We start from the raw sequence: 22,135 nt of genomic DNA, 5'->3' as shown, positions 1-22,135 counted from the left end.
CACCATTTTGCCTAGAAGTAGGACAAGACAGAAAGCTGTTTGCACACTGGGCATTGAAAAACTACTGGTAATGGCAGTCTCTCTAGTTTCTAGGTGACAGAAAATGAAAGTTATCTTGAAGGCTTTTTAAGTGGAGTGTCAAATTTTCAAAAGGTAGAAACAGCTCTAAAAATAAAAAAGAGCTGTTCAAAATCCGAAAATGTGCACCCGGGTGAAAAAAAACCCTGCAACTCGTACTTCGTTTGTGGGTGAGCAGGGGGTAGGGGGGGGGGTCAGCTTCCCTTCACTCTTAAGGAGACTGCTGTGGCCGAGAAGAGATTTAGGCTCAGAAATGGCATGCCTGCTCCCTCCCTCCATAAGGGCCCTAAGTCAACGGCTGGAGCGAGGGGATTTGCTGTTCCTTGTGTCGGCTGCTGAAAGCAACTTCAGCTAAAACAACACTGCGCTCGAATCACAGTTAGCCTCTGTAAGCTGCACTCAGCTACTGGGGTTGTTTCTAGGCTGCAGGGGGAAGTTCACATGTGCCATCCACAGCCAGGTTTGGGGGTTTTTGAGAGGGAGGGAAGGGGCTGGGGCCATTTCAACTCCCAACATTTCCTTGCAAGGACAGGCAGGGATCTCTTGCCCTCCTCTAATTTCCACTCCCAATGCTTCTGCACAAGAGCCTCTTCCATTATTGACCCTTCAAAGCCAGTAACAACCCAAAGCCGTATTACTTTACTTGTAATAGCTCTTGGTCACTCTTCTGTGGAAAAAGCTCCTTTAGTGTCTGAAGTTTGCACTCATTCAGATCTTCCTCTTCATCCTCCCCATCCAAGGCATCTGAAGACTGAGAGGGACCGTTTCTGTCTATACATTTTGATGTCTCGTCTTCAGATTGTTCTGCATCAGAAGTCTCAGAGCTGTTATGGGTGAAGAAAAAAAAATACTGTATCAATCTAGAGTGGTAGAATGCCGTCTTCAAGAATCACACAATCAAGAATTAACACTTTGCAGCATCTAGACAACCGCTGGTCCTTTCAACACTCGTGTTCGAAGGAAAGAAGGCACGCACTTCTAATATACTGGTTTTGGTGTTTTTCATAAAACCGCAAAAAGGACAAATGCTCCAATAAGATGTAAGGGTTGCCTGTGGGATTTCTTGCAGTATTCTCTACAATCTTTGGCTGAACAGATGCAATATTTGCTTTATAGCTAGCAGAAATCTGATTTCTGGAATTCACTGCTTTCTGATGACACATCAGCTTTCAGAGGAACTGCTACAGTTATCATTTCCAACAGCCCACTTGAAATACACTAAGATTACAGAAAGCACTAAAAGGAACACATAAGGAAACCCCATGATCCTCAGCACAGCCCTTTTGGTGGTTAAAAGGGATGCTTTCCTCCCCTTTTCACCAGTAGAAAAGCTGATTGGATACAACTCAGAACCTTTGCATTGTACACAAAGCCATGCCAACAAAGGGACACTTCACCAAATTTATTAACCCCAATACTTTCTCAGGTAACAGTTACAAGTTGGGAGCTTGGGCCTAAAAGCTTGCCTAGCCCCGATCCAGGACATATTTTAAAATGTTCTTAGAATTAGAGGTGCAGTGGACTATACAAATGCCATGCATTTTATGTTGGTTTGGGATAAAATGGTGTTCACTCAAGAAAGCTTCTTGCCTTACAAGACTTATAGTAAAAAGAGCCAAGTCCACATGAATATTAGTAGTAAACCTACTGAAAAGAATCTCTCTTAAACAATGATCTAATGTGGCCCATTCTTACAGATAATACTGAATGATTGTCTTGAATCATTCGAAAGAACTGAGCAAACACAAAGCTTTTCGCTAGCCCAGTGACATTCCTTTAAACAACAATGGAATGGTGCTATATTATAGTAAGTTCAGTCTTGTAAATTAAATCCACAAATGCCGTGAGCTTAACAGTTCATTGTTACGAATGTGCCTTAGGAAAAAAGATTAAATACTTGAATTAATGGCAAAGATAAAAATATTTTCAATACCTCATATTAACAGCGTAAGGCCAAAAATCCCTACAAAAAATAAAAATTCATTATCATCCAGTTCACACAAACATTTGTTACCTGTATACTTAAAACAAATATATTCAGAGGAATGCCTGTTTACAAGTCTGGGATAATTATTCCTTCAAAAAGAAAAAAACCCTCCTGAATTGTAAAATAAATACATTCTCAAAATTTTTCAAATATTGATCACAAATATTTAAGAGAAGGGACCTGAATTCACTTAACATAGAGGTATAAGCATATAGGAAAAAATTGTTTTCACCACTAGTTAGATTACAGGCTTAAACTAGAGGATGGCTGCGCTTTGCAGCACCTAAACAGCAAAATGCAGAATACTGTTCTCAAATAGTGTATTAAATTGCCTTAGGAAAAAAGATTAAATACTTGAATTAATGGAAAAGGTAAAAATATTTTCAATACCTCATTCAATTCTCTAAAAAAAATTAACTCATAAGGTATCTTCTGCTAAATCTTTTATAAAATTGAATACTTGAAGGTATTTCAAAATGCTCATCTAATTGTCAAATGGTTGGCACCATTTATAATTTCTTTCTTTAAAATGCTATTCTAATTAAGAATACAGAAATACTAACATGCATTCAATTATGCACTAAACAGTTAAAGATTCTTAGTACATAATGTACAAAGAAAGCAAGACCTCTCTTCACAGTGATTTTATACAGTTATTTGTGAAAGACTGGTTTCAAAATGTGTTATGTGCCATCATGGCGACCCTAAAAATGAAAGACCCAAAGCATCTTATCATTAACAGATTTGTTCAGAAGTAAAAGAACCTATGATTAAATGGGCTAAAATTTTTGGACATGACAAGTTAACGGAACAATGGGAAAATGTGGTCAAAAGGGTTGAAATTTACATTAAGCTCTAGTCTTAAAGAGAATTTTTATAAGATGATGTATCATTGGTATATGACTCCTGAGAAACTGGCCAGAACATACAAGAGTATTTTGAATCTATGATGGAAATGTGACGAACACCACGAAGGAACATTTTACCATATGCTGTGGGCTTGTAAGAAAGCAAAAAGATTTTGGATACAAATACAACTATTAATCAGATGATTTTAAATACTAATATACAATTGAAACCAGAGTCTTTTCTTTTGGGATTGATGGACACTCAACTGGAAAGAAGTCATAGAACTTTGATTTTATATATGATAATGGCCACAATATTATTATGTTGAAAACTGGAAAAGTGCAAGATTGCCTAAAATAGAGGAATGGCTGGTGAAGGTGTTGAAATTTACAACGATGGCAAAACTTACACTGATTAGCGAAAAGATCTGTGGGTTCGCAGAACAAGGAACATTAGAAAAAATAGAGCTTTTCTTTCTCATAAAGTAAGATAAAATTTGATAATTACATTTGTCACGGATAAAATCAGAAGCCTCCTTTTAGCTTATATAGTTTCTTTTTCGTCTGTTTTGTTATATTTTTCTTTGTTGTCATTTTTTGTTTTGTTATTTTCTACATATTTGTCCTTTTGTTAGGTTGCCATTTTCTTTATATAAAATTTTAAATTTTTTTAAAAAGTGATTGCAGGAGAAGTGTTTTCGGTGCTTCTTGATCTCTCCTGAATAGTGCTAGTTCCTTCGTGACACGGCTCCTCTGTGGAATGGGTCACACATTGCTTTCAAGCAGCCAATAAACACCTTACTGAAGAGTAAAAAAACCCATACAAAACCTCCCAGACTTGCTCGGATCTCGCAAACTGAAAGACGTAGTTTCCTTGATTGAGTCCAGCCATCTTATTTGGGGGCTTCCTCTTTTCCTACTGCCTTCCACTTTTCCTAGCATTGTTGTCTTTTCCAGTGAATCTTGTCTTTTCATGATGTGACCAAAGTAGGATAGCCTCAGTCGTATCATTTTAGCTTCTAGGGAGAATTCAGGCTTCATTTGATCTAGAACCCACTTGTGTCTTTTTGGCTGTCCATGGTCTCCATACAACTCTTCTCCAGTACCACATTTCAAATGAATCAGCTTTCTTCTTGTCAGCTTTCTTCAGAGTCCAGCTCTCACATCCATACATAGTAATGAGGAATACCATATGCGTTTCTAATTAAGTGATCATTTAAATTGTATGGATAATGATTGTTTTAATATTTTAAATTCCACATATTTTGCTTTCAATATTATGGGATTCATGAAGGATGTAGTACACAGAAATGCTGTAGTGATGAAGAAAATTGTGTTAAGAATCTCTAAACTATCTTAGCAATGGCAATCCTGTTAAGCCGTTGGTATATGTGCAGTGCAGTTGGTACTACAATCTTGGAGCATCAAAATGAAGAATGTATTGAGAACACTGGGCCGGATGGACCCTCTCTGTTTAGCCATAAATGCACTGGCAAAGATCTCTCAGATGCTAGTCTTCCAAGCTACTCTGCAGTGGCAAAGCTGCCTTCATAGGCAGGGCTGAGTTGTATATGAAAATCTGTCTCCTCCTCAGATGAATACCCATCTATCTGCATGCAACCTGAGCTCTTCTACATCCCCATGAAAGGAGCACTGGAGAACACCAAAGTGAACTCTCTCTCTCCCTACACAGAACGAATGCCTATTACATCCACTATCTGGTTTGATGAAGTTTCTGGTTTCCAAGGAGGAGATGGTAGGAAGTGTGTCCTTGTCCCCACTTCTGGGGAGGATAAGTGAAGTGATGAGTGCGCGGTACTCCTGGCTGCAATTCAGGGGGTGTGAGGTCCTAGGCAAGCATAAGTATGTACAAGAAAAAACTTCAAGGGGAAAGGCTATAATTTGATAAAAGGCATGGTTTAAGAAGGTTCAATCCTCTCTCTCTCCAGCAGGAGTGTACATGGAAGTTAAAGTGGCCCAGAGCTAAGCCAGGCTGAGTGGCTCCTGTGGTTGTACAAGCCAGGACTTTCACAGCCACTTTACTCAGAGCTGGCCAGCTGTGCTCATCTCTCTCACCTGTTGCCTCTTCCTGCACCGGTGGCAGCAGAGCAGAAGGAAGCACGTGTGTTGGCTGCAAATGCCACTAGTCAGGTCTGAGCTGAGTCGCCCCTGCAGCACTTGCAGAGATACTCCAGCAAAGTGCATGACACACACACAGAACTTTCCCTGCAAGTTAAGTGGACGGTCCACCTATGACCTCTGGTTAAAAAAACTTTCAGGTAGTATTTGGGAAAGACTTCTGCATGAGACAATTGCGAGAGTAGACAATAGCAAGGTAAACAATTGGTCCCAATCAGTACATAACAGCTTCACACATTCAATATGCAATGTGCACCTTTTCTGGGCTAGGGATGAAAGTCAGACATAAGCAGTAGTCCCCTGCCATTGAAGACATCATGAGAGGCAGTGGGTCACAGATGGTAACGATAGGAAGGAATAACATACAGGACTGAAGAACGTAAGAATTCTGCCAAATTAGACCACAGGTTTGTCCAGTGCTTTCCACAACCGCCCAACGAATACCTACCCTTATTTGTTGCTCTGTGGCAACAGATGTCAGGGGAACACTGCTACGAATTGTTATGCAGAATTTTTGTTTATGACAACCCAAACCTCCATAAATTCGTCTAGTTCCCATTTAAAGTTTCCTCAGATAGCAGCCAATACCACATCTTGTAGCAACAAATTCCATGTGATTATATGTGTAGTATTACTTCCTTTCGACTGTTCTCAATCTACTAGTCTTCAATTTCAATGAGTGACCCAAATCCTAATATTATGGGAAAGGGAGAAAAGTTCTATCAACTTCTTGGACACCATGCAAACACCTTTCCTGTGCCTCCCATTATAATTTGGGGGCGTCGGGGGAGGGGGGAGACTAAAGCCCTAAACCCCTCAGAGTTTTCTCACAGGAAAAATGTTCCAATCCTTTGGTCATTTTGTTTGCTTTCTGTACCTTTGCCAACTCTACAATAACTTTTTTGAGAGAGTGTGACCAGAACTGTACAGTATTGCAAACACAGTTGTGCCATAGATTTATATAAAGATACAGGATGCTGGATTTTTCAATCCCTTTCCCTATACTCCCTTAAATGGAATTTGCCTTTCACTGTTATTGCACATGAAATTAACATTTGCACTGAACTATCCACCAAGACTCTTAAATTCCTATCCAGGATAGTTTGCTAGTTTAGATCTCATCAAGGTATATGTGAAGTTAAAAGTGTCTGGGGTCTGAGTCCCAGCCCCCAGACTTGCCAGGAGGGAAGAGCGGGAGGCAACAGGGAGACAGCAACCCTGCCACCCCAGCCAGCAACCAGGGCCAGAACCTGCCTACTCCAGGGGGAAGGGGCAAAAGGCCAAAGCCTCAGAGGGCTGGAGGGAGCAAAGAGAGACCAGCTAGTCCCACCCTCCAGGGGGAGGAGAGGGGGCTAAGCAGGCCAGAGGAAAAGGGCCAAGGCAGGGGGAATAGGGGCCCAGCAGCAGCCCAAACAGAGCTCTTACCTGGCCGGGAGGAGAAGCAGCCACAGCAGCTCAGAGTCACGCCCCAGCCTCCACTTCAGCTTGAAGACAGCATCCTGGCTCAGGAGATGCTCATAACCAAGCTCCTCCAGGTGGAGCTGCTGAAAGCATTCTGTAGAAAGAGCTGGGCAGCCAGCCAAGGGGCCACAGCTGGGCCTACCTTCAGTAATCAGCTCAGCCAGAGAGACCTGGCAACCAGCCAACATAATGCAGCTGTTGCTGATCCAGGCAGCCCAGCCAGCTATACCAGCTGCAGCAGCTTGAGACAGCCCAGGCCAATTCTGGGAGGCCAAGGAGGAGTGTGCCTGGCAGGCAGGACCTGCAAGGTGGGTGGGGTGCTGAGAGAAGGCCCTATAAAAGCTGGCTGGGAAGAGCCTTGAGGTGGTGGGTGTGAGTAAGGAGTGATGGTGTGGAGTGAGAGCAGAGCAGTGTGAGAGTGGAGAATGGAGAATGGAGAAGAATTCTGGGAGGAGATGATGGAGGACGCAGGGGGTAAGCAGGCCAGGTTGAGCAGGCCGGCGAGTGGATTGAGAGGGAGTCAGGGTGATGTATACCGCCCCTCCTTCCACAGAGCAGGGTCCTGCAGCATCCCTGGCGCCCCTCTGACATCAGGGCCGGCCCAGCCGGCGCCCCGCCCAGCGGCGGCAGCGACAAGCCCTGACAAAAAGTTCTTTGTAACGAAGTGTAAAGTGATGTACATGCATACGTAAATGCCATTTACCATTTTGCAGCTTTTCATAGTGATTTACTGGTTTTTTTCTTACACATTAACTTTAACGTGGATTGGTTCACATTCACCAGTGTTGATCTGGTTGAGAAAAGGCCTGACCCTAATTCCTGTACTCTACTCATGGGCTGTTGTGGAGTTACCTATAATATTTTATTGATATTAAAAACAGACTGTTTTCTTGGGGGGGGGGGGGGAGATTCATTTGATAGCACTTTATGAGCATCAGATACAACTCTGGAATCCAGCTTGATGGCCAAATTTACAAGGGAGTATATGCAGCATAAGGAGCAGAATACTCACATTATAATTACATCCTTCCTGGGAGCAGGGGATTGCTTTGCTTGGGAGTGATTGGGGGATGCCACGGCCACCGTCTCCTCCTCTTCGCTGTCTGATGACAATTCAATCACATCTTTCCGATACTTAAAATGGGACAGTGTTCTCGTTCTCTTTATTTCAGGGGTTTCAGGAACGCTGGAGTCATCTTTGAAAACATTGTGAAGGTGGGGAAATATATATATATTATTTACATATCCATGCACACACTGAGTACATATATATTACTGTAAATGAAACATTACCAGAAATGGGCATGCTGAAAGATTCTTTCAAAATAAAGGACTATGAATAATCCTTCACAATCCGAAAGAAAACCCAACATTTTTAAAAGTTTGTGCCAATGCCTGGTACAAATCATGGCATCCTGAAAAGAGCTTACTTTTTAAAACACTAGTTTCTGTCTAGCAGTCCTGCTATCAAAGGAAATGGGCTTCTGTGTTCTACTCAGTTACTACCCACTTTAAATGTCAGGCAGTATTACAGGCGTATTGTTCGCATTTGTTATGTACAACCAAAACACAAACAAAGCAATTGAGGGCTCCTTTCAAAGCTAGAAGTATTCTAACCCTAGAGGCATGCCTAGCTAAATGGGAAAGACAGCAGCACACATAGGGGAACAGCAGCTGCAAAACAGGATTGATGCCTGACAGAAGTTTATGGGAAATAAATTTAAAATCATCTGAAACTGCTTAAGAGGCATTTGATGGAAAGTTCAATAAATCCTGAGCTTTTATAACCCTGGGCAACTTACTGACACTGAAAACTTCTATACAGTGTGAACACTGGGAGGTGTGATATCCCCTCCCCACCTGAGTTGTAGTCATATACTGCCAAACAGTAAAAGGGGCATATAACAAGAGAGATTTACTGGAGGACAGAGATGGAAATCAAGAAAGAACTTGCAAGTTGGATTGCTGCAGATCAAAAAAATGCTGTTAATAGTTCCCTTTCCATTATAAGTAAAAGCAGGTGATATGATTAATATGCCACTAAAGACCAGAGGTTCTCAAACTGTTGGTCCCAACCCAAAAGCCGAGTATTTTGTTCTCACAGGCGAGTCTTAAGAATCAAAGTCCTAAACTGGGGAAAGAGGCTGTGAGCTCCCCCTTCCCAGTTATGGGTAAAAAGAAACAGAGGGCAGAACTGCTGTATTTCCTCCTCCTCTCCCCTTCCTTTGCCCTCCATTCACTTCCATTCCCAAGAGCTCAGCTGGATCCCAGCAGTGTAGGAAATAATAGGCACAGCTTAAGTCCATTATCTCCACTGCCCATACTGCTGGTGGCTGGATTTTGCCTACACCTACTGCCCCCCCCATGTTAGATACCAACAGCACCAGGTCCACACCGAGCCCTGGCCTGTGGCGCTGCAGTGGTGGATATCTAAAGATACAGTAAATGCTGAAGTAGGTCATACTTCACAAACCATATGGTTTCTGGAGTAAAATAGGGCAAAAGGAAAAACTGTCTCCATGCCCTTGGAACTGGAGTAACTTCGGTGACAGAGAAAGGTAAAGAGTACAGTATACGGCAAGTTTGCTCCCCCCACCCCAGCAACAAATTATTCTGTTTCCCAGTTCTGCTGAAGCAAGTCTTCAGACCAGCTTCCAAAAAGGTAGCTATGTACTTGCTGTGGAATGTAAACGGCTTAGCTTTTAATTAGATGGTTGGTAATGATTAGGAAGGCAAACCACTTGTAGGGACAGAACTAAATTTTATTGCTATGTAAACATTTGCTATTTATCTTTATGATTTCTCCACTGTCCAGGTATCAAGTTAGGTATTATTTCATGTGCAAGTTAGGGACCCACAAGAACTTGGGGAGGGGAAACTCATTTTCTCCTCCCCCACCACGTCCACTTTCCCTTCTCTGCCCCCATAGCCTCTCCTCTTTTCCCACTTCCTTTTCTCCTTACCATCCACCCAGCAACCTCTCCCCAGTGGCCCAGTTGCATGGTGCTGGCTGAGCACAATGAAGAATGCACAAGGACTTGTGCGGGTACTTCACTTTTCTCTGTATCCCCTTCTGCACACTATTATCCCTTTACCTTCTCCGGGAAGCCTCCATATGCTCACCTTTCCCTACGTCCTCCTCACCTTCAAACCCACTAAACAACTTAGCTTCTTACCTGTCCCTCATCTTCAGCTATACCATGGGTCCCCAGCCTTTTTGGGCCTGTGGGCATCTTTGAAATCCTGACAGAGAGTGGTGGGCACAACTAAAAATGGCTGCCAGAAGAGGCAAATCCAATAACAAAATGGTTGCTGGAAGAGACAGATCCAAACAACATCTCACACTTATTAATATTTAATAATTTATTTAAAGTATTCACATCCTTTGCTTTGTACCCCAGGCCTAAAGAATAGTGACTGTTGCAAGGCCAATTTTAATTTCAGTTCAGAGATTTTCTTTTCTGAATCTCAGAACCAAGTGATTAGCAGTACCTTGCCTTACCCTATGCAGGAGTCTTCACACACTACTTTTAACCCATGCTCTACTTCTAAGACCTGCTGAAATTAACTGAACATACACCAGAACCAGTATGCATAAAACTGCTATATTCCTTGGAAACAGGAAGCTTTCACAGTTATTAAATGACATTGAACCTTCATAGGCAGAGGCAGCATACTTCAATACAGACTTGTACAAATATTTTCTTATATGTTACTCTGAAAATTTAAGCACTGGGTTGGATCCAGCCATCTTTTCTGCTGGTAAGAAAGGAAGGAGAAAAGTGTGGGGAGGGAGGAGGGAGAATGTGAATGAAGTTTCAAGGTTACCTTTTTCATTCACAGACAAATACTATGAGTGCTTGTAATCCATGACAACTTCAGATCAGGGTAGTACTTTCCTTCTTGAAGACTAGCAGATGCATCTAATGAAAACTGTATATTGCAAAGGCTTTTTCTGATCTTGAAAGAAAACAATGGAGGCAGGTCTTACTATGGTGCCTAACGATCCTGAGTCATAAATTCTCCCAACACATGCGCACACATGTGTACACACTGGCTCTCTTTGGTAATATTTTTGTGATATATCCACTCTGCACACTTCCCCCCTGTATTTTTCATCCAGATGTGGAAGCTGAACATATTTGTGCTTACCGAAGATCAAGAAAGAACACTAGTGACAACAGTAACAAAAAAAACCCCTCTGATCCTGAAGCACTTAGCTGATCCTATCAATATCAATTGAATATACATCAATAATCATGACCAAATCCCATTATTTTGCTGGGATTGTGTTTTGACATTTTTACATTATTTTAAAATGAACATGGAAGGGTTGAGAAAATGGTGGAACACTGGGGAAACAGAATGTTGGGACAAGAATGCCCTTGGTCCAGGCCAGCAGAGCTCTTTCATTATTAGACTTTCAAATCATGTATTACCAAACACTCAAAACATCTCACTTAAAATAAACATGAACAAAATATTAAAGCACCAGAATAAAGACGCACATCGTTTTTATCAACATAATGCCCATTAATTAGCCAAGTTGACTAAAATAAGAATAGTGTTAATTTGCATGTAAATCCAAAGAGGATTGCAAGTAGACCTCCTTTTTTAACTCCCACCACCATTCTCCTTCCATTATAATTGAAGTCAAGAGTGTCCGATGGGTAGCCTTGTTGGTCTGCTGCAGAAGAGCAAGATTTGACTCTAGGAACACCTTAGAAACCAATTCGATCTCCAGGGTATGACCTTTAAACCTCATGAAGTACTTTGGCTCTGGCTGGCTTCGGGGGAGGAGGGCTCCCCCCACCCCCAGCAGCCTCCTTCTCTCCTGACCATTGTTACTCGGGACGGAGTAAGGGGCTTTGGTTAGCTTGGGGACTGGTTGAAGTAAAGCTTTACTTTGATTACTTTCCTCCTTGGGTGGCTGCAACACAGAACTCAAGGCAACAGGTCTGATCAGGAATAGCTTCCCACCCCACCCCGGTACATGCTAGCCATCTTCACCTTCCAGGCTGAAGTAGCGCCGCTTGGGGTAGCAGGGTTGGGGTGGGAAAAGGGGCTTTTCTAAACTGACTGTACTAATCTCACACTGTGTAATCTGCCTTGAGTCTCAGTGAGAAAGATGGACTAAAAATGACATATACATACATACATACATACATTACATACATACATACAAATTTTCTATCTCCATCCCAGGCTGAACAAGGAGGATCACTTCTAAGGCATAAAAGGGTAGCTTACTTCAAGCCAATAAGAACCTCTTGCTACAGTTGCAGAGGTTCAAGTAGAATGAGCCCTACTCAGCAAAAGCCGTGTTTGGCCACATCCACTTCCTGAAAAACCTTGGTGAGAGCACAAAAGGGGGCTACATATTGTGGCCCTTTGATCTATATTTATTAATTTACTTCACTATTTTATCCTCACAATATCCCTGTGAGGTAGGTTGGGCTGAAGGTACGAGACTGGCCCAAGGTCACCCAACAAGCTTCTATGGCAGACTGCGGATTCAGATCCTAGCCTGCCATTCTAACCACTATGCCACACTGGTGCTGGAAAGGATTCCTTCAGGGCTCCGAGTCTTGGTTTCTTCCCAATGGTACATCTCCTGGTCCTCAGCTCATAAGTTCTATCCCCAGTTCTTTTTCCTAACTAACCTTAACACCACCAAAAGCATACCTCTCTGGCTGAATCCAGACCAGAGAAGTTCTTACACATCACAAGACACAGTGAATTGAGCACAACTGATCTTTTTGAGGCTACATTCTAACTGCTACTACCAGTGTCAGTGCTCTGATTCCTGGGAATTTTGCTGGCAGACAACCAGCTATTCATAAGATGTTACTACAAAACTGGCTGATACTAGCTGAATGACTCTCAAGGAGAGTAACTGCATATTAGAACAATGAGAATTTAAAAATATAATAACAAAAACAGTATGCTTATATACTGCCCTTCTGGACAGATTACTGCCACACTTAAGAGTAGTAAACAAAGCCAGTGTCATTATCCCTACAATACAGCTAGGGAGGTGGGGCTGAGAGGAGTGACTGACCCAAGGCCACCTGCATAGCTCATGGCAGTAGTGGGATTCAAACTAACTGAGTGTTGATTTGCATCCCAGCCACTTAACCACTATACTACCACATACATTGTTACAGGAAGTCAAAAGCAGATTCACTGAACTGCTATTGTTCAGGCTAATTTATACAAACTCAAGGTATACAGAAATTACATACAGTCTACATAACATTTTAGATTGGCATTACATTCTATGGCATAAGCAGCAACGAAACTCCCAAAAATGGGACAGAGAAAGAAAGGATGGCAATGGAATGAGAAGAAGTGACCCGAGGTCTAAGCAAGAGGGATATACCAGAACAGCAACACCAACAAGGTGGCAAATAAGAGACAGATAGGTGTAAGGTTTTTTTAAGTAATAACACGAATGAGATCCAATAAGGACAGGGGAATCAATAAACTATTTGAAAAACTGGAAAAGTACAAAGAAAACAACAAAAATAGCATAGCTGATTGGCGGCGGGGGGGGGGGGGGGACTGCAGCAAACTGAGATAATTGCAACCATCAGCTCCAGAAAGCATGAAAGAATAAACTCATGTCATCTCTACAATAAAAACTTCAGTGATATTAACAAGTTGGAAATGACAAGTTTTTGAATAAGAGAGAGGAGAGAGAACATTCAAAGAAAACAATGGTTCACACCTGGGAAGACAACAACAACAACAACAAAAACTCTATTAGGCTTCCCTGTGCTAAAAGTTCCTTCCAGGCTAAACTCCAGTGTTGAAGGAGACTGGGTGGTTAGAACCTTTCTCCATGCTGGGAAGGGTTCTATATTATAGCGTGACATTCAACAGTGATAAACACCATTCTACCATCTTACTCAGCTACATACATCGACCTACACAGAGAACCCATATATTCCAATAACCTTGATATGATAATCATCTACTAGTTGTGTTCTAAAAATAAACGTGTTAATTTTGTCTTGAACCCATATTAATAATAAAATTAGCCCATTTCTAAAGAGCTGCTCCTGCTTTTTCCTTCCCGCCGTCTTCACCCAAAACAAGAAGACAGAGCTTGAGAAGCCACCAAATTCAAAGCCCTTCCTTCAAAGACAGGGGACTGTAAAGGCACTAACAGTGTTCTCCTATGCACACTTCAGTTTCACTTGGTTCAATGGGACACAGTTTTGGGTACAAGTCCATAAGACAGACTAAGAAGCACACCTTACAAATGTGAGGGGCTTAGAAGATGTATGAAGCTCACAGCACTAGTGGCTACCTAAATGCTCTGCAAGGGAAGAACAGGCAAAGCGCCTGCTCATTCAGATATGGCCAGAAGCTGCAGAAGCCCTCTGTACCTCATGCTGAGGAGAAAGCACAAAAACAGAGATGGATGTAAAGGGTCAGGCCATGAGTCTTCTGAAAGGTTCCAAGCCAGTGCTGCTATGTGATTCAGAGCATGTTCCTGAAGTGGAAAGTCTGTACTCTCTTCACTTTGCTCTTTATTCTTGCTCTTTCCCTGGCATGAGGCTCAGGTGAGATTGATACAGCCAAGGTTATCCTATCTTGTGCCAAGGTAAGAGTGAGATTTGGACATGCTCTCCTCTGGTTCAGTGCTAAGGGCTAAGTTAGCAGCTCCTTCTAGGATGTGCAGCAAAGGACGGTGGAGAGGAGATTGCCTACTTTGTGCAACACAATCTGGTTTAAGAGGCAGGCTCATTTGCACGTACAGGCTGCACACCATAACAGCATTGATTGGCAAAACTCCATTTTATGCCCATGTAACATTGAAATTGAGCTCCGAAAAGGCTGGAGCAGTCTTGCTAAAGTGACTGGTTCTAGGAAATAAGCTGTAACCAAGGAGCAGACAAGCTCACACAGTCCTTAATCCAACAATCACTGAGAGAACTGCCCAAGATCTCCCCGAAGAAGCATCAGAGAAGCACACAGGGGCAGCATTTTTGAATAAAACAACTCCTTTCTCCACTGTACCATTGATTTTTGTTCTTTGCTCCATCCTTGTTGCAGCCCTCTTCTCTGGTACATAGTACAGTAGACAGACCAGGCTCTTTAAACCACTATTAAAACATATTAGATTCCAGGATAAAAACAAAACATCTTTTTTATTATGGAGTTACTATGGAGACTGCTTTACAGTTGCTTCTAAGTTGCCTTTCAGAAAAGCCTACTATATAGTTTTTAATTAATTCACCAGCCTATGCTTTTGTTATAAAAAGGAAATCTGCACACCTAGATAACAGGAAACTGCTTGATGTCTCATGTTAACAGAGTCCCCTATGGCTGGTATTCCCCACATTTTGAAGAGAGATGAGATGTTTTAATTAGATTTTATGTTATGTCAGTACTATATGGCATCTGTACTACTATACTATCTACATTGTTTTTACTCTGGAGGACTCTGTGAGGTCAGAAAAGGAGAAAGACAGGAAGAGGTAATTCATCACCACTGGCCTATACAGAGGTTCTTGGAATTATACATGGGAACAATCAAACGTGAGGAAGTAATAGCAATTTGATAACTAGTATGTTACTGTGCTTATAGAGAAATACTAAGAAGTTGTCTGGCTTGTTTTTCTGTAAACATTGCTTCAACAAATCTTGATGCAACCAAAGTATAGATATAAACCTTGTAGTTTGCAGATAACTTAGTAAGTCAACTCATCTGCATTTTCCTACAAGTTCTTAGCTCAGGCTTCCTTAGCAGCTTCAGTGAAATGAGCTTTGAGAACAAAGTGAATGAACAGTTCACTGGACCTAACTCCAGAAACACTGAATGAGGATTCAAACAATGCTCTCCAGAAGCTATTAGAAATGAGTCTGTGTTGCATTAAACCAAAGAAGAGACTGCAGTGGGGAATCAATCACATTGTTAGCAACACTGCCTTGAGCTGTATGACCAGAAACCTAAAACCAAAGTGTTGCATGAGTACCATACACACATTTTCTTACAGGCAAGAACTGTATTTATGAGTAGACAAAATCCAAAAAAGTGCTTGCAAAACACTGTGTAACTCAAAACTGTTCCATAAACTATGTCGGTTTGCTGTTTGAATGCTCAAGTAACCATAATAAAGTTCATGGTTACGTATCTATAAGCAAGGCAACAAAAAATACTTCAGAAAACATGAAAGGTTCTGCATACTTGAGATTCTCCCAAGATATACAGAAAAAGGTTAATTTTTATGTTTGAAGACAAAAATCACAAACCATCATAATGAACACTAAGCATGCTCTATAAGCAACATAATTTTGAGGATAGTGAATCATCAGTTAAAAGAAAACAGAAACATAAGGACACGCTGATTTACTTGTAACAGCTGTTAGTATTTTGGAGGAAGAAATTAGGATTAGCCATTCATCTGGAGAACTAATCCTGACACCAACCGCTGCCAGTGCAATAAGCTTTTCAGGGCTTGGGGGCAGCCGGGGCGGGGGGATGAGATTTAGGACTGCAGGGAAAATACTTTTTTCAGTTCTAATTAATTGACCTGGATAGCCTGTTCTTGATAACATCAGCTGGATAGCCTAGACTAGCTGATCTAATCAAATCTTGGAAGCTAAATAGGGTCAGCCCTGGTTAGCACTTGGATGGGAGACCACCGAGGAAATCTATGGTCACTATGCAGTCAGGCACTGACCAACCACCTCTGTTGTATCTTTTGTCTTAAAAACCCTGTAGGTCAGCATAAGTAAGCTGAGACCTAATGCCACCTTATTCACAATTAATTGCACTCCTGAGATTCTAAATCCAATGTACTCACTTATCAGAGGTATTATGTACATTTTCATTCTTCCATACTGCATGGACAATAAGACGTTAAAAAATTAACGTTAAAAATAATAAGACGTTAAAAATACTTCATCTAGCTCTGAACTCAAGTAGTACACTACCAGATGACTGGCTTCCTGTAGTTGGGGCAACTGTATTACAGTACTACTCTGCTGAAGTTCAGGGATAGGTGAGTAGGAAGTTCACTGCTAGGTTAAGAGGTTATTAATATAATAGAAAAGAGTCCAGTAGCACCTTTAAGACTAACCAACTTTACTGTAGCATAAGCTTTCGAGAATCACAGTTCTCTTCATCAGATGCATTAATATATTGGGACCTTATATAACAAAAGCATCTGTTCCTATGACCAGAAATCTATTGACTTAGCTCATGTGGTTTTCCCGTGCCCATGATTTGTAGTAGATACCCTGGGAATATTTTATCATGATAACCAGGGATATCGGTCCAGAACAGACTTATAATATTGTTTGCTGATAAAAATAAATGGGTAACATCACAAATAGCAAAGTGTATCATTTGGGTGATAAAGACTCTGCTAAAGCCATCTATTGATAGCACAGTAAGTGCTATGCTGGGTTTGATGTGTTAATATATGAACAGTAAGTAATTATGTGTCTGAATTTAAAATGGACATTTTAAGGGTTTGAATTGGTATTGAGATTGTATTGCAGATTTTTCCTGGTATTGTTTGCTAAGGCGATGAGCTAATACAATAAAGTTTATGATGGTAGTAACACTGCTGGGGAAATCTCTTAACTGTTCAATCTTACAACGCAATCCTAAACAGAGTTACTCCAGTCTAAGTCCATTGAAATCAAAGGGTTTAGACTGGAGTAACTCTGTTTACGATTATACTGTTAGCCTCCTGTTTCCAAAATTCCTTCAAAGCTGTTCAAACAGAATAAAATACACAGTGAAACAAACAGCACTGTACACTGAAAATTTTTACATACCCCAACCAATATTACGGAAAACACTGTCAAATCAAATATAGATAATGAAACTGAGAATGGAGTTCATCTCCTTTCCACTATTTTATTGTGCTTATCTGTCCATTTATTTTTGTTTAAAATTATTTAAATCCTACCTTTCCACCATGCCCAAGGCAGTTTAAAAGATAAACAACGCCCAGTGAAAATATAGTTATAATACATAAAATAATTTAGATCAAGTTAACTGCAACTTCTGTAACAGATAATACCACCAGCTGCCAATCAGAGATATTCATTAGTTACTTCTGAAGGTGAGTCAAAATAATTCTGCTTTGGACAGTGCTTTCTATATCATATTTAGCCACCTGTTCCAAAGTGAGGGTATAACCTCTGAAGACAAGCACCCATGGTTTATAGAGGAGCAGACTTCCCAAAAGAGAGTCACCTGATGACCTTAGCTGGCACATGAGACCATATGTGGAAAGGTGGTCCACTAAATGGAAAGCTGTGAAGAGCTTTCAAGGCAACAATCAACAACTTGAATTGTGCCAGAAAACAAACAGGTAACCAATAAAGCAGTTGAAACATAGACAGAATATGATCATTCCCGCATATGATCATACCAGCATAAACCAGTCAATCTACTAGCAGCATTCTGTGCCATTTTTTCCAGTAGGAAACCCAGAATTTTAAAGCGTTTCTGAGAACTAAGCTACAACAGATGAATTACATGAGAAGGAGCACTTGAAGGGAGTAGCAATGTGGAGGTAAAACTGACCAAACCTTAGGGAAGCAAAGAGGAAATTAACAAACCCTCAGAGCAGCCTTCTTCCTGGCTCTGTAAAGAAGGGAAATTGACAAAGCCTTTCGATCTCTTTTAAAACTCAGCTTTCCGGCTAACATTGCGACTCCCTTCACGTGCTCCTCCTGATGTAATCCGTCTCTTGTAGCTTGGCTCTTAAATGAGTTTACTTCCCCAAAAGATGAACCTTCTAAGAGGTTTATCATTTTTAGAACAGGCTCCTAAACTGAAACTATATAAGCAAACTGAAACATCTTAAGCATCATAATTAAAGATTTTTTGTTTTTAAAAAGCCAGTGACCTAAATAAAAGCAGCCGTTGGTTAGAGGTTAATGGTCACTGTGGACCAAAAGTCAAAACTGGATGCTTGCAGGCTTTCTACTAATTTACAAAAAAGGCAGAAAACAGAGCTCACCAGTTTTCTCTGTCACATCAGATGCTGGAGTGGCTGGCCTGCTACTATGATCAGTAGCATCATCATCTTCTCTACCAATGGTAACATTGTCTTCTGAAGCAGAAGGAAGTGCTATAGTATCCTCAGCAGCAGTATCTAAAGAAGGAGCAGTAGCATCTATCTCCTCCTCACTTGTGGGAAGGCTGGGAGAAGAGTCGTTTTGTTCCTCAGTTCTTGTCTTCTTTTCAAAACGAAAACGGTCAAGATTAAACAAACTCATCTCGGCCTTTCACGTCTACCAGTTTATGGAGTTCAGCTTTATAATCCCTGTGGATGGTTACAGCACCAAACAAGTCAAGAAGATCTTTCTACAGAAGAGAAGGGGGACAGAAGGAGAATTCATTTGTCAGAGCCACAAAGTGCATCTCTTAGCTCAGGATGCTCTAACTGAGTACTATTCTGTAAAACACCAGCTCAGTTCTTTTTGTATCAACTAAAATACTTTTTATATTTGCAGCTTCACTTGACAATTATTGTTTTCTCTACCTTGATATTAGCAAGAACTATGAGATGAAGAACAATATAAAGAGTTCCTCCTTGAATTTTCCCAGGTAATGTTGATGGCTACTAATCATAGACCAAAGTTCTTCCTTGAGAATTATCAAAATTTTCCCTTATCATGCTTCTATATATGACACATATATAAAGTAACTGGGCAAGACTATTCAGCAATATCCATGCACAATCAGTAGGCTGATGACAAATGTCTTTGTTTTTCACTACCCAAATTTTGCTAGGTCAGCATCTGCTATACAAGAGGAAGGAAAGCCAACTGAAGGTATGTCAAAACAAAACTAAGTAGGTCACTGTTGGTGGGTCTAGTGACCCAAAGGAAATAGGGATCCCATTATACTTTCTCAGACTTGCCATCTCACTCAAGTTTGCACAAGTTTGCACTAGTTCTGATTGCTAAACCTAGAGGTGGTAAGCCGTAACTTTTTTGTTTAGAGTCAGATCTAGCAACTACTACTTATACTAATGTAATCAAAATGATGCATTGTATCCTACAGAAAGCTATTTAGACAACTTATTTGGGAGCATCAGCTATTATAGAATGCAGTGGGGTCCTGTATAATAGGGGGAGAAGGGTCAATAACAGCATTTAACACTGATTAGTGCATAACTGGAAGTTGTTAGCTTAAAATATCTTTGACTGTAAACATCTTAGCAAACATTTTCTCCAGCACATTATATCAAAACATTTAACACGATCATCTTAACTATACTATACGATACTGTTTGTTAATTGTGTATTGTAAGGCAATGTAAAAACTTATTCTAGGTAACTGCTCTACGACTACAGGAGTCCACTAGAGCCTGAACACTTTCAAAAGGAAAAAGCAGAGAGATCCTTTTAATTTGAGCATCTGCTGAATTTTAGAAACTGTGGTTTTAATGTATTTAGGTGTTTGCAGATGTTTTTCCATGCTCTATCAGACTGAGCTTTAGTATTATGATGTGTCACAAACCATTAGAAAGGTACAAGTTACAAATAAAATCAATGAAAAATGAGACAAGTATCTGAACCATAATGCCATTATTTCCATGGCATTATGTTCACAGCCAGAACACCAGTAGCTTTTAGCCCATCACAGCAGAAAACATACAAAAGACAAAGGAGAAACCACAAGACAACACAAGTCCCTTAGCAGTAAAACAAACAAACAAACAAATCCTTTCCTGCATCAAGTTTTTTTTCTTCCATAACTGAACCTGCCATAACGATCAACAAGCCCTGATGGCTAACTCTCAAAATACTCCCATCATCACTACGTCCACTGCATTCTTTCGAACTGTATTTATTTGCATCATTTACAATCCAGCTTCCTCAAGGAGGCTCAAGACAAATCACACAAATAAAAACACAATTAAGTGTAATAGAACCACACCATGGTTCTCTTCTCCTCCTCCCACAAGCTTTTGCATCACCATCACCTCACCCCCACTTACAGACCCTACCCCAACTCTCTCCAGGTAGCTACTGAGCTGTCTGTCTGCCTAACATGTTCCTGTTGATTATACATTATGCTCTTGTTCCTTCTTCAAGTCTGAAGAAGAGAGCTCTGACTCTCAAAAGCTTACACCCTGAAAATCTTGTTGGTCTCTAAGGTGCCACTGGACTCAAATCCTGCTGTTCCCTGTTGATTATACATCATCTTGACCCTGGGCCAGTCACATACTGATACTCTAAGCCTAACCAACCTCACAGGATTATTGTGATGATAAAAAGGAGAATAAGATGATGTAAGCCACTTGGGGTCCCACTGGGGAGAAATGAACTAAATTACATTTAAGTTAAATTTTTCCTTCGCCACCCCTCCCCACAACCCACTTCTTATACTTGGTTCCCTACAAATTCTTCTACACAAAAAAGATATTTAAAAACAACAAAAAATATTTATTTCTAACTCAAGCATTGGGGGACCAAAGCCCCACTTGAGAACGCTGGAGGGACACCTGAGGCAAAAACTGAGCCCTGTATATATGGGTCTCTGCTGCAGTCATTCTGTTGGGGAGGTAGGTGTGCGTGCGTGCGTGTAAGTATGTGTGTGTATATATGTATCTCTGTAAAATAGTCTGCATGTGTATGTATGTGCATATATGCGTATATATGTATAATTATGGATATTAAAAAATTAGGTGGCGCCAGAATCCTTGCTTCTGCTGTCCCAGGGCGACTCTCCCCGCCCGCTCGCCCGCCCCCGCCTGCTCCTGCCGGGGCACTCTCCACCGCCTGCGGGGAAGCGGCAGACAAAGGAGAGCGGGGGATGGGCACCGGCGCAGCCAGGCGCCTCTCCCCGGCAGCCTCTCGCCCCCTCCCTCGCCCGGCTGCTCCTTCCTCCTTACCCCGCCCCCACGCCCGCGAAGCCGGAGCCCTCAGGAGCGCCCGCACCGGCCAGCGGTGGCGGCGGCCGAGCGAGGCGTGCGCCGCGGAGGGGGAGGGGAGGCCGGCAATGACGCCAGTGACGGCGACCACTGCGGCGATGAGGGAGCCGAGCGAGCCCCGCTCCACCCCGGCTCCCCCCTAGATGAAAGAGGCGACGGCGACGAGCTCGAAGCAACCGGACGCTGAAGAGAGGAAGGAAGGAAAGAAAGAAAGGAAAGAAAGGAAAGGAAGGAGCCGCCCCGGGCGGATAGGCGCTGGAAGGAGGCGCGGAGTGATGACCTCACCATTTCCCAGCATCCCTTCCCGGCGTACGGCTGAGGGAAGAGAGGGAGAAAGGCTTTCTGTTGCTATGTGGGAACAAGGAGCCTGCGCGCTCCCGTAGACTCCCAGCCCCGCGGGGGCGCGCGCGGCGAGGCGAATCGCCCGCGGAACGCGGAAGGCTTTTCGCGCCTGCCGGTGGCTGCCCTTCAAGGGGCATGCGCGAACTCTGAGCGCTGTGGACGGCGCGGGCTTGAAGCCTGTGAGAACGGGCCGGCCTCAAGTGGTAACGGATTCGGTTGCCAACCTCCAGGTGCGGCCTGGAGATCTCCCAGAATTCCATCACTAACGATAATAAATACCGCTCTTCGGGTCAGATTAGCGCCCCTCAAAGCAGTAAACGAAGTGAGTGACATAATCCCCACAATACAATGAATGAGTC

The 22,135-nt window shown here is 42.0% G+C and overlaps 1 protein-coding gene across 2 annotated transcripts in view; it reads right to left on the bottom strand.

The window, feature by feature from the left end:
- The window catches only part of SMARCAD1 (SWI/SNF-related, matrix-associated actin-dependent regulator of chromatin, subfamily a, containing DEAD/H box 1), a 69,971-nt gene extending 48,293 nt beyond the window's left edge, over positions 1–21,678 (bottom strand). Inside the window, exons 1-5 of one of the 2 annotated variants that reach the window (XM_054990411.1) lie at positions 21,396–21,678; positions 18,510–18,856; positions 7,526–7,709; positions 2,012–2,041; positions 722–902 (exon numbers count right to left, since the gene is read on the bottom strand). In XM_054990411.1, coding sequence (XP_054846386.1) covers positions 722–902; positions 2,012–2,041; positions 7,526–7,709; positions 18,510–18,768 — 654 coding nt within the window. In that variant the 5' untranslated portion in view covers positions 18,769–18,856; positions 21,396–21,678. The remainder of the gene's footprint in view (positions 1–721; positions 903–2,011; positions 2,042–7,525; positions 7,710–18,509; positions 18,857–21,395) is intronic. The other variant, XM_054990412.1, reaches the window with a different exon arrangement.
- Between the last annotated feature and the right edge of the window lie 457 nt (positions 21,679–22,135).

This window comes from Eublepharis macularius, chromosome 10 (assembly GCF_028583425.1).
Source record: "Eublepharis macularius isolate TG4126 chromosome 10, MPM_Emac_v1.0, whole genome shotgun sequence".
NCBI lineage: Eukaryota > Metazoa > Chordata > Lepidosauria > Squamata > Eublepharidae > Eublepharis > Eublepharis macularius.
The sequence above is the reverse complement of the archived record's forward strand: the minus strand, read 5'-3'. Positions and strand labels throughout refer to the sequence as shown.